Genomic DNA, 13,347 nt, shown 5'->3' with positions numbered 1-13,347 from the left:
AGAGGGACGGAGGAATCGAACCTGGGTCGGTCACATGCAAGGCAGACGCCCTACCCGCTGTGCTATTGCCCCAGTCCATATAGTACAATAATAGTTTTTGAAAAATGGAAAGTATATATATAGAAAAAATTTTCAATTCAGATACAATCTAATGATGTCATTAGATAGATTGACAAAAGTTGATGGAAATATATGAGCAAATGGACTAAGAATAAATTTTTCTGCTTATATTACCTTTAAAATTTATATATTCAGCATAAAGAAGTATGTAAAATTCTTTTTTACCTGTAATTTTTAATAGACATCATGGTGTTACTAAATTACATAGGTTCAGGTATGCATCATTGAGCCTAACATGTGTTGTGTTTGTCCTAATTTACTCCAGTTTCTCCTCTCCCTTCTGATAATCAATAATTGGTCCAGAAGTTTGTTTTATTTAGTTCATCTTTTTTCTCTGTATACTACATGTGAGTGAGATACTATATTTATCTTTCTGCCACAGGCTTACTTCACTTGGCATAATACCCTCTAGCTACATCTATATGTTGCAAATGGCAGGATTTCATAGAATAGAATAGAATAGTCCATGATAACAAATGGCACATCTTTTTGTTCGTTTGTTTGCTTTTTTGGGTCACACCCAGCGATGCTCAGGAGTTATTCCTAGCTCTACACTCAGGAATTTCCTAGTGGTGCTGGGGAACTATATGGGATGCCTGGGATCGAACCCAGGTCAGCCGCATGCAAGGTAAATGTCCTACCCACTGTACAATCACTCCGGCCCCTAGATGGCACATCTTTATCCATTCATTAGTCTGTAGACAAGAGGCTTTTTACAATTCTTGACTACCATAAATAATGCTGAAGTAAAAAATTAGTATATCAGGCCAGAGAAATACATGGTACTGTCTTACCTTGCATATGACTGACCCAAGTTTAATTCCTGGTACCCCATATGTTTCCCCAAGGGCACCAGGAGCAGTTCCTGAGGCAAAGCCTGAAGCATTGCTGGATGTGCCCGAAACAGAGGATGTGTGTGTGTGTATGAGTATGAGTTTGATAAAATCGTAAAAGATTATATCATACATATGTGTAAAATATGTGTGTATGTATAGAATCTTCAAACTCAGATATTTGTATATTTCAGGTAAATACCCAGAAATGGTATCACTGAATGTTTCTAAACTTTTGAATAGCACTTGTCCAGGTAGAAGGAGATACCCTCATCGTTGCCTTTGTTTGCTTTTGCCTGGCAATAACATGTCTTCCCATCACTGTTGACTATCTGTATCTTTTCTATGAAGAAGTGTCTGTTCAGATCCTCTGCCAATTTTTTGATGAGATATTTGTTGTATATTTATTCTAATTCTTAAATTTTGGATTTTGTCAGAGATAACTTACATTACACCTAGTCATTTCAAAAAAGTAAATTTTTTTTTAGTTTTGTGTTTCTTTAGACAAAAACTTTTTGTTTGATAAAGTCCAACTTGTTTAATTTTGTTTTTTTCTTTTGCCTTTGTAGTGAAGTCCCCAGTGATATCTCTGAGATCGGTGTCCTGATTGTAATGCTTAAATTTTTTATTTATTTATTTATTTATTTATTTTAGCTTTTTGGGTCACACCTTGCGATGCACAGGAGTTACTCCTGGCTTTGCATTCAGGAATTACTCCTGGCAGTGCTCAGGGGGCCATATGGGATGCTGGGAATTGAACCCGGGTCGGCTGTATGCAAGGCAAATGCCCTATCCACTGTGCTATCGCTCCAGCCCCAAATTTCTTTATGTTTTTACTTGGACTCATATCCAGAATGTTTAATTCCTCTTTAATGGATTTTTGTGAGTGGTGTCAAATAATGGTCTAGTTTCATTCTTTCACATTTGACTGCCCAGTGTTCTGGCTTGTTGTCTCAACTGTATTATCTTACCTCCTTGTCATAATTAACTGTCCATATATATATGGGTTTCTTTCAGGACTCCCAGTTCTATTCCATTCATCAAACACATTGATTTATGTGTCTTGTTTTTATTTCATAATAGCCTGGTTTTATTATAATCAGTTGGTGGCATAATTTGAACTTGGAAAGTGTAATACCACCTTCTTTTTTCCCTCCTTTTTATTTAAGATTGCTTTAGCTATTCTGGTTTCTATATAAGTTTTAGAATCATTTCGTTCTATTGCTTTGAAGACATTGGGGTTATGATCGAGATTTAATCTGGAAATTCCTGTAGGTAAGATGGTCATTTTAGCAATGGTTTTTCTTCCACTCCATGAATATAGGGTATCTTCGCAGTTCTTTTTTTTTTATATATATTTAAATTTTTTGGTGGTATTTCTTTTACTTCCTTTGTTAAATTTATTTCCAGGTATTTTACTCATGTGAATATAAATGGGATTGTTTTCTTAATTTCTCTAACTTAAATTTTTAAATACAATATAGGTTCACTGTATCACTGTCACCACGTTGCTCATCGATTCGCTCGAGTGGGTGCCAGTAACATCTTCATTCGTCCCTGTCACGTTCAGGGTCAGGGGAATGAGGCTCATTATTATTACTCTTTTTGGCATGTCAAGTATGCTACGGGTAGCTTGCCAGGCTCTGTCATGCGAGATTCTGCATCACTCTCTTCTGGGAGCTTTGTTTTATAGTCTCTGGATCTTGGCCATTGATGGAATTTCATGGCACCAGGGGCAGTTTGTGGATGTGACTGCTAAGCTAATGGAAAATGGGGGATCTGGGTGAGGAGGCCCAGTCCCTATCTGAGCAGGCTTGGTGATCTCAGCTCCAGGTCCTGCACACCTGGGTTCTTCTGCCGGTTCCTTCATGTGTGAGGCTCTTCTGAACATGTGGAAAGTGGTCTTGAGCATAGCTATAGCCAGGTTCTGGAGGTTTTCAGCTTCCAGGGCTCTGTCTGGGGCGGGGAGGGAAACTCAACCCCCCCTCCTCCAAGGGACCCCAGTAAAGACAGCCTGGCGCAGGGACAAGAGATTCAATATAGGTTAAAATTAGAAATTCTTCCATCCTTAATTTTTTCTTTTTCCTTTTATTATCATGACTTTACCTAAAAAAAAAGAGTTAATTACCTCCAGAGTTTGCTTTGAAATCTTACTGGCTATAAGTCCAGATATTTGGGAAATGTTACATTAAAACACAGATTTCTGTCTATACTACCCATTATTTGACTACCAGCCAATGTCATTCAGTCACCCTAACGACCTAATCAAGTCAAAACGTACCTGGATACCTGGGTTTTAGACTTAGCCTCACATTTGCTTTTTACTGGCATGTTACATTGAGTAATTTTTTTATAAATACCTTAGTTTAATATAAACAAAGGGGGAATCCTAGAGAAAATGCTATTGTGTGTCCAACTCTGAAAAGTGACCAAGAATCTTAAACAAGGTTTGGTTTATGCCTACGAACAAAGTTACAAGTTCTAATCCTTCACTCCCCCACACCCTTAATTTTGGAGAAGAGGGAAAAGGGCATAATTTTACCCCATCCTTTAAATTTTTTTTAATGCTTTCGAACCACTCTTGTTGAATTACGAGTCTACTCTTAAAAAAAATTTTATGCACCAGCCCAGCAGGCTCTATGCCAACCTCTGCCACCTCAGCAGGCCCACATCCGTATCTCAGATACTTTGCTTGCTCTTCAGCCTTCTGGGCACACAGCCACACCCTGTGCTATTCATTGTACCCTGAATGCTAGTGGCTGTGCATCATACTTCACACTACACATACTTATTCCTCTGATCACTAGGTGAGAACCACAGGGAAGGAAAAAGAACAGCACACAGCCTAATCCCTCAGAGACTCTCAGTGTGGTGAACTACAAAAATTCACCTTCACTACACAGCAAACAGAATTGGGGAAACTGCGTATAAGCCCACCAAGCTCAGTGAGAGCAAATAATCATACAAAGTTGTACTAGTAGCATCCAATTCTGCAGTTTCTCAGGTAATGACTTTATAGATACCTTGTGGAGAATGTTTAATGAGCTCAAAGAAACAATGGTAAAAGTAATCAGCAAAGCACAACAAGTATGAGAGCAAAAATGAGAAAACTATAATCAGAAGTGACAGAAGATGAGGAAAAGTCTGCAAGGAAATGAACAGCACACCCGAGGATTACGGGATGAGTTCTTGAAGAACAGTATAAGAATCATCAGAGTTCCTGAGGAATTAAAAGGCAAATCTGATGAAGAACCACCAAAGAAATCAAAGATGAGGATTCCTGAGTTTAGGAGTACAGGCACCCAGATTCAGGAGGCCTGAAGAGTCCCAATGAAAATAGACCCAAATGAAAAGACTCCCAAGACACATTGTAATCAGAATTGCAAAATCTGCTATCAGTGTTGAGAGCAGTAAGATCAACTTACATACTGAGGAACCTCCCACGAGATCCACAGCAGCTCTGTCAGATGAGGTATTAGGGCAGAGAGATAGTAAACTAGTTAGGGGCTTACTTCTTGCACGAGTAAATGCCCTACTGCTGTACTATTGTCCATTGTCCTAGCCCCTATTTTATGTAAATTTAAAATATAAGCATAGAATCAATTAATTTTAATTTACCTATCTACAAAAGATAGTTTTTGAATTTTCTGTCAACATTTCATGGATTTGCAGTTTTGTAGAATTTCAAGAATTTATCTGTATATAGGGGTTACCAACTCCATAATCAATAGAAGATTTCAGTCTAATATCACTGTCACCCCGTTGCTCAACGATTTGTTCGAGCGGGCACCAGTAACGTCTCTCATTGAGAGACTTATTGTTACTATTTTGGCATATCCAATACGCACGGGTAGCTTGCCAGGCTCTGCCCCGAGGGCTCGATACTCTCGGTAGCTTGCCGGGCTCTCCGAGAGGGGCAGAGGAATCGAACTTGGGTCGGCCAAGTGAAAGGCAAACGCCTAACTGCTGTGCTATCGCTTCAGTCTAATATGGCTATAGTAAAACATAGTGAGGGAACAACAAATGCCAGAGTCATTAGAACTAGAGATTATGTCTATAAGACTAAAGTTACCTGGTGGGTAGTGGGAGGGATCCTTGGGGCTTAGTGGAAAGAGGTGCATTCTGGTGACAGGTTGGATGCTGAAATGATGTATGCATGAAAAGCGTAAAAAAAAAAAGTGCAGTAAATACCATCTCAATAGAAATTGTAAAGAAAGAGAATGAAAATTTCAATTTATTCTAAAATGCACCAGTTTTGTTTTACGTGAGATTCTTTTACTAATAGTCATGTCTAAATCTGGTTTCTTGACTCTGAGCCATAACAATATAATAGGAGTGTGGTCTGTGGCTACCCAGCCCACCCTGGATGTGCCCTCCCCCGTCAGATCCAAAGTGTGTGGGGAGTGTGTCTTCTGCCTTTCAGCCTGCTTGAATGGAAGGATTGTCATCAGCAGTAAACTCAAATTGGTGATTCTCATGATTTGTGATGGTGGCTAAAAAAATATTTCTGGAATATCTAAATGCTCTTAAGTAAAACTTTCACACATGATGTCCCTGTCTTAATATGTTGTACTTTGAACAGTCTCAGCAAACAACTAATTTTGTTTAGTTTTTGCCAGGAATATTTTTAAAATCAGTGTCAAGTCTCAATTTTTAATTGGCATCACAATCAACAATCCCTTTCTGTAGTTCATCTGATTTCACTCTCACCTGTTTATTTTGCAGCGGCTATTTGGGGAGGTACATTGCTTCAAATTAAACATTTCATCTTTGCTTTACTGAATTTTAATAGTAGTCAGCAAAACTTTTGTTTTTATCCAGACCAAATCATTGGGCCATGCCCCATAACAATTTGAGCTATACTTGATCAGTTGAAGATAAGAATTAATTTGACAGTGGGGTGGGGGTAGGGGAGAGGTGGTATCTTCATATAGCATAATCCAAGAAAAAAGAAAGTTTAGTATAAAATAGGGAAAAGGAAAGTTTAGTATGAAATAGGAACAGCCAAGGTCATGGAAGTCAGCTTTGGGATATCTGAAGCTTGCCTTAAATTAGGATGGGAAGCTTCTGCTCCCAGGGATCGCTGGGAAAGAACTATCCCTGGAAGACAGCCTGTTTTGTTTTGTTTTGTTTTGTTTGGGGGGGATTGGTTTTTGTTTTTTCATTTAAAGGGACTAAATCAGCAGACACTGTGTGAAATGCTGAGCTGGGTGGAAAACATCCAGCCCACAGACTGTAGAAGAGCCATGAAATCATGTGGTCTGGCCCTTTTACATAGCTGGACAGAAATGTATGTCTCTTAATACAGGCAAGTCTGTATTGTATGGCCCTCAATAATGTTACAAATATGTAAATGGTTAGGGGGTGAAAATAGTGAATATAATGGAAATAATACATATCATCAGTTAGAGTCAAGAAGTGGAAACACTTTTGTGTTTGTGTGACAACATGAGACATAGCAAGGGACTTTAGATCAGAGAGGCATGGTTGTGTGTCGAGGGAGGCCGAGTTCAACATTAGAACTGATTTTATTGAAACTAGGAAACTCTTTGCTACTAAGTCTGGATTTTCAGGGAAGTCTTCCCTTTCAGTAAGAACTTCAAATGACGAATTCTCTTTCCTACTTATAAGAGTAGTTCTTTGGTGTCATTCCTTCCAGGGTATCTGGTTTGTATTTATTGAAACCTATGCTGCAGTTTTCTCCTTTTAAAAAACTAAGTCATTGACCATGTTTTAAAAAAAAAAATTAAGTCATTTCTTTATAATCCTATCATTGCTTTACAGTAATTTGGCAAGTTTTATTTTAGCTATATTCTTCAAGTTTTTAACCTATAAATAATGCCTGCTTTAATTATTAGGAGGATAGGGTTAACACATAAGGAACTTTGACAGGAAAGCGGCCTGGCACATACTTTGCAATATATACTAATTTTCTAAAAAATAAGTGGTTAGAGCTCCAGTGGCACAATTGGTTGATGCATGGTACTTACAAAAAATAAGTGATTATGCTTTTACTTAAAACAATTCATTCTCTCAGTGTTGCCAGACTTGGTACGTTAAATTCATTTCATTTGATTTTCATAACCATGCTACACGTTCAGACAAGCCTGACACATGAAGAAGCCAGCAGAGGAACCCACGTGTGCGGGACCTGGGGCCGAGATATCCAAGGCTGCTCGGATCAGGACTGGGCCTCTTCCACCCAGATCCCCCATTTTCCAGTAGCTAGGCAGTCACACCCAGAAACTGCTTCCGGTGCCATGTAATCCCATCAATGGCCAACATCCAGAGACTGTAAAACCAAGCTCTTGGAAGAGAGTGGCCGCAGTGCAGACGTGCAACATCTAATAGCCTACTTCTCCCTCTCAGAGAACTTGACAAGCTACAGAGAGTCTGTTGCCCGCTTGGGAAAGCCTGGCAAGCTCCCCATGGCGTATTCATATCCCAAATACAGTAACAGATATATGCATACCTCTCAGAGAGCCCGGCAAGCTACTGAGAGTATCCCGCCTGCACAGCAGAGCCTGGCAAGCTACCCGTGGCATATTCGATATGCCAAAAACAGTAATGATAGGTCTCATTCTCCTCACCCTGAAAGAGCCTCCAATCACGGGGGAAAATGAGTAAGGAGAGGCTGATAAAATCTCAGGGCTAAGTATAATAAAGACATTGCTGATGCCTGCTTGAGTAAATCGACAAACAACGGGATGGCAGAAATACAGTGAATCATGCTATACATTAATTTAGCCATGCTCAGTGACATTGCTAATAAATAAGCTGTAATTATAATTTCCATCTTTTGGTACAAAATTTTATTTTTCCACAGTGCAAATTGTCACAAATCACATTCATTATCATTAGCTGAATTTATTTGCTATTTTTTAATATCCTTAACTTACATAAGGTAATGGGGGAAGTCGGGGCTTTTCAGTCTTCCCTTTTATAAGGAAGCATCCTTGGTTTCCACCTGAGTCTCTACTCTTGGATAGTGTGACCTAGAGATGAACCCAGGACCTGTGTTGTTGTTTTGTTTTTCAATTGAATCACCCTGAGACACACTTGGAAGCTTTCATGTTTGAGTTTCAGTCATACAGTGATCAAACAACCATCCCTCCACTAGTGCACATTCTCCACCACCGGTGTCCCCAGTATACTCCCCCCTTTCCAACCCTCCCCCTGCCTCTATGGCAGACAATTTCCCCCATACTGTCTCTCTACTTTCGTGCATTATGGTTTGCAATATAGGTACTGAGAGGTTATCATGTTTGGTCCTTTATCTACTTACAGCACAGGTCTACCATTCCAAATGATTCCTTCAGCCATCCTTGACTATTATGTTATATGTTATACAAATGAGTGCAGTCATTCTATGTCTATCCCTCTTTCTGACTCATTTCACTTAGCATGATACTCTCCATGACCATCCACTTATAAGCAAATTTCATGACTTCATCTTTCCTAACAGCTGCATAGTGTTTCAGTGTGTAGACGTACCAAAGTTTCTTTAACTAGTCATCTGTTCTCTGGCACTCGGGTTTTTTCCAAATTCTAGCTATTGTAGAGTGCTGCAATGAACATACAGGTGCAGATGTCATTTCCACTGTGCTTTTTTTGCACCCTTGGGATATAGTTCCAGAAGCTATATTATTTCTTGGTCATATGGAAGCTCAGTTTCTAGTTTTTGAAGGAATGCCCATATTGTTTTCAAAAATGGATAGACTGTTCGACATTCCCTTTTTCCCCACATCCACGCCAGCACTGGTTGCTTTTGTTCTTTTGAATGTGTGCTAGTCTCTGTGATGTGAGATGATATCTCACTATTGTTTTGATTTGCATCTCCCTGATGATTAGTGATGTAAAGCATTTTGTTTCATGTGCCATTTGGGCCATTTGTATTTCTTTTTTGAAGAAGCTTCTGTTCATTTCTTCTCCCCATTTTGTGATGGGGTTGAAGGGTTTTTCCTTGTACAGTTCTACTAGCGGCTTGTATATCCTGGATATGAATCCCTGGGTTTTGGGTAAATATTCTTCCCCATTCTGTGTTTTGATCAGTTTCTTTTGAGGTGCAGAAGCTTCTTAGTTTAATGTAGTCCCATTTGGGTATGTTTGTTTCCACTTGCTTGGTCAGTGGTTGTTTCATCCTTAAAGATTCTTTTAGCTTCAATGTCATGGAGGGTTCTGCCTACATTTTCCACTATGTACCTTATAGATTCATGTCTGATATTGAGGTCTTTAATCCACTTTAATCTGACTTTTGTGCCTGGCACTAGACAGAGGTCAGAGTTCATATTTTTGCAGGTAGCTATCCAGTTTTCCCAGCACCACTGTTGAAGAGGCTTTCCTTGTTCCACTTCACTTTCCTTACTGCTTTGTCAAAGATTAAATGTCCATATATTTGGGATTCTGACAGAATATTCAACTCTATTCCATTGGTCTGCGGTTCTGTTTGTAGCCCAATACCATGCTGTTTTAATTACTACTGCTTTGTAGTAGAATTTGAAGTTGGGGAAGGTGATACCACTCTTCTTTTTCCCAAGGACTGCTTTAGCTATTCGTGGGGGGTTATTGTTCCTATATGGATTTCAGGAGTGTTTTGTCTATTTCTTTGAGAAATGTCATGGGTATCCTGAGAGGGGCCGCATTAAATCTATATAGTGCTTTGGGCAGTATTGCCATTTTGACAATGTTAATCCTCCCTGTCCTTGAGCAGGGGATGTGTCTCCACATCCTATTGTCCTCTTTTCTTTCTTGGAGTAGTGTTTTGTAATTTCCCTTGTATAGTTCCCAGTCAAGTATCTTCTTAATGCCGTTGGGCATTGGCGGGGTGGCCCACACAGCAGCCGTGTCTCACTGGTTGGTGGGTTCTGGTCAGCTTCCTGCGACAGCTCCGGATAAGGTGGGGCTGGAGAGGCTGGTGGAAGTGCTGTGAGCTCACTTCAGTTGTGCGCTTATGTGGAGATGTGTTACCCCACACAGAGGCTGGAGAGATAAGGGGATTGAGTGCAGGTCAGCCATGGGCAAGGCAAGAACCCTACCTGCTGTACCATCTCTGGCCCACTAGGTTTTATTATCTTTTTAATTCCTGCTGAGTATTGTTGGGGGGTCGATATCACAGCGGGTAGGGTGTTTGCCTTGCACGGGGCTGACCCGGGTTTGATCCTCCATCCCTCTCGGAGAGCCCAGCAAGCTACCAAGAGTATTCCGCCCCCACAGCAGAGCCTGGCAAGTTACCTATGGCGTATTCGATATGCCAAAAACAGTAGCAAGTCTCACGATGGAGACGGTACTGGTACACGCTGGAGCAAATAGATGAGCAACCGGTTGACAGTGATACGGTGATAGGTCCTTTACCTCTTTAGTTAAGCTGATTCCAAGGTACTTGATTTTCCTAGGTACTATTGTGAACAGGATTTTTTTTTTAATATCTCATTCTTCTCTTTCATTATTTGTGTATAGGAAAGCCATGGACTTTTCAGGATCTGTGTTTTTTACGTTTTGTGGAAATGGGTGTGAGTATTAATCAAGTATCTGTAGTAATCTTAAATCTTACCAAAAGAAGAAAAATTAAAACTAAATGTAAATGTGGTTCTTAATTAGCTTGACATACTAAATACTTGGGGTGGGGGGATCTCATTCTGAGTAAAGTATTGATAAAATCTATGTTTTTAGTTCTGTGTGTGAGCATCCTTTAAGGGGTGAATTTGAGTTTGGCTAATTGAGTTACACAGAACATTTCCAGTAATTATTCAAATGAATAACCAGTATATCTGTCATGAGCTTTCTCAATTAAAAAAAAAAAGCAACAAAGGAGGAAATAAGCTTCGATTATTAAGGTAGTGCCTGTGATGTTATCCTAGGAAAGCCAAAAGGCTCATTTAAAATAAATTACTTGCAAAAGTGTATTATCAGCTTTTGAGTGGTGTATCAACAATCCAGAAAGATGATTCCGTTCGAAGGCAATGACAGTAGAAATCCTTTGCTTTTTCCAAGTGCAGCAAGCAGGAACAGTTTGCCTCTTTCCTCTCTGGCTCACTGCGGGTCACATGATATGTGTCACGTGACTCGGTCAAAGGATCTTTTCCTCTTACAGCTTTGAAAAAAAAAAAAGCCTGCAGCCGTTCTCCAATTAAAACTGTTAACGTGTACTACTACGTTGTTTCCTTGTTGGATTTTCGTTTTCTCTGCTGCTTCTGTAAAAACAAAATGAGTGGTAAGATTTGCTGTATTTTAACATTCTGCTTTAGTTTTACAAATTAGAAAGCATTGTGTTAAAGTCATGTCGTGTGTGCTTTCCAGTAGATGCCAAATCTATCGCTGTAAAAACATTTAAAATTGTTGCCATGTAGTTAGAAAAAGGTTCGGCTCAATTTATAGAGTTGAGCTGCTCTATAGTTCACAGAATGATTTCTTCCAGCACCTTTATCTTAGATTTTCTTTTTTCAACTCGGATCTGGAAATTGGCATTAGATATTTGGAAGCCATTGTGAACGCTCCTTACAGAGTGTGCAGCACGTCAGCAGCCAGTTGAATTTTAGGAATTTAAACTGGAATAGATTTGTGGTTTTGTTTTTTTAAAAGGAAAATTCAATGTAAATGTACAAAAAATTATCTTACAGTAGATTGAATGTCTATTAAATCATTGGTGTCACTTTTTAAGTAATTTTAAATGAAGGGTTTTTCAGTTTGGGTGATAGAACTGTTTTGGAGTAGGAAATAGTAGTGTTGATTTGAATTAGATTTTGCTAAAATTATGTAGATTATTAAGAAGCTGCTAGGTATGCCTGTGGTTATTTAGGTCCAGGTACATTAGTGCTGGATAGAATCCCCTGAAAAACTCTTCTTTGTTTAATCATTTTGTAATTAATCTTTTAATACTTTCTAAATTAGAAAATATTGTGGGAACTAAGGAGGTAACAGAACATTTGCATCAGCAAGTGTTCAAGCTTTGTGAGGGAGTTGCCCCTTTAGACAGGAATAACAAAGAAATGATACTGTTAATATTATTGTCTTTAAGTGCTATAGTCATACAAAAGGAGCTTTGTGTTTTTCATGTTAAATGTTATTTCACTCCAGTCTTTTAGATATTGAGTACAATATCCATGAATTATTTTAATGAAAATGTTTTTGCTCTAACAATGTACCATTTCTGCCCCAGGATAAGGATATTTACTTGTTCTAGTGAAATGATTACTGAAGTGCTAGAGAGAGAGTACAGCAACTAAGGGGTTTGCCTGGAACACAGTTGACCCCTGTGGGATCCTAGGTACCGCATACGGTCCCCAAAGGCATGGCCAAGAGTCAGCCCTGAGCACAGCTGGGTGCAGCTTTTCAACCCCCCTCCCCCCAGAAAAAAGGAAAAGAAAAAATGATTACAAGGTAGTGGATTAATCATTACTAGATTACAAGTTTATTCCAGTTTATTTTAGCTTGGGTTCTATTTCAGTTTTATACTTATAAAAGGGGACTTTTTCCCCTCTGGCAAAACCTATTTTGTCTCCTTCCTCACCTTCTCCCTCTCCCTGCTTCTTCACCTCTCCCCTCCTACTTCCCCCCCTTATTCTCCTCCATTCCCTTTCTCTTTCTTTCCACCCCCTCTCCTTACCCTCTCCCACTTTCTCTCCGCCCTTTCTCCCACTCCAGCTCCTCTAATTAGATTTTCCTATACAAAGCTATTTTACTTAACATAAAAACAGTAAAATAGAATTTTATACTATGAAATTTATTTTAGCAGCTTTCAGCGTATATAGTTTAAATTGTGACTACAAAGTATCTGTATTTCATAATTTTAATTAAAAGAAAGGTAACCCAAAACAGTTACGTGGTTTTACCACTTTAATTTGTAACTCTTTTTACATGATGACAAAAAACATAAACTACTTTTCTGATTCCTTCATATAAAATTTGCGTTTGAAAACTTGTTCAATCACTGTCCTGGCACAGAGAGAAGCTCAGTGTGTGATTTCTTTCTCAACTAATTCAAATATTTTTTTTTTCTTTTTGGGTCACATCCGGCGATGCACAGGGGTTATTCCTGGCTATGCACTCAGGAATTACTACTGGCAGTGCTTCAGGGACCATATGGGAGGCTGGGAATCGAACCCAGGTTGACCATGTGCAAGGCAAACGCCCTACCCGCTGTGCTATTGCTCCAGCCCTCAAATAATATTTTTAATAAATTTTTATTCTCAGCTTAATTTCTTATATCTTGAGTATATACATTATCTCTATTCAGAAAACAGTATACCAGCTTCATATAAATTAGCTAGTAGGATTTAACCAGCATTTAATTTTAAATTGTTCTCATTTCTCAGGCTCAAAATCTAAAAAGTGAAAAACTTTGAATAAAGCCTTTCTTGTCTAGATGTATAAAGTATCTCAGAAATTTTATTTTGTA

At 39.0% G+C, this 13,347-nt stretch overlaps 1 protein-coding gene across 5 annotated transcripts in view; it reads left to right on the top strand.

Annotated features, from left to right (window-relative positions):
- Positions 1-13,347, top strand: part of FNDC3A (fibronectin type III domain containing 3A) — a 167,602-nt gene that overhangs the window by 83,627 nt on the left and 70,628 nt on the right. The window contains exon 1 of one of the 5 annotated variants that reach the window (XM_004604491.2): positions 11,050-11,163. The exons of the other annotated variants lie outside the window; for them this stretch is intronic. Coding sequence (XP_004604548.1) covers positions 11,157-11,163 — 7 coding nt within the window. The 5' untranslated portion in view covers positions 11,050-11,156. Of the gene's footprint in view, positions 1-11,049; positions 11,164-13,347 lie in introns of those variants that run through there. 5 annotated transcript variants of the gene reach the window in all.

The sequence above is a fragment of the Sorex araneus genome, chromosome 1 (assembly GCF_027595985.1).
Source record: "Sorex araneus isolate mSorAra2 chromosome 1, mSorAra2.pri, whole genome shotgun sequence".
NCBI lineage: Eukaryota > Metazoa > Chordata > Mammalia > Eulipotyphla > Soricidae > Sorex > Sorex araneus.
This window is presented reverse-complemented; position numbering and strand designations above follow the sequence as displayed.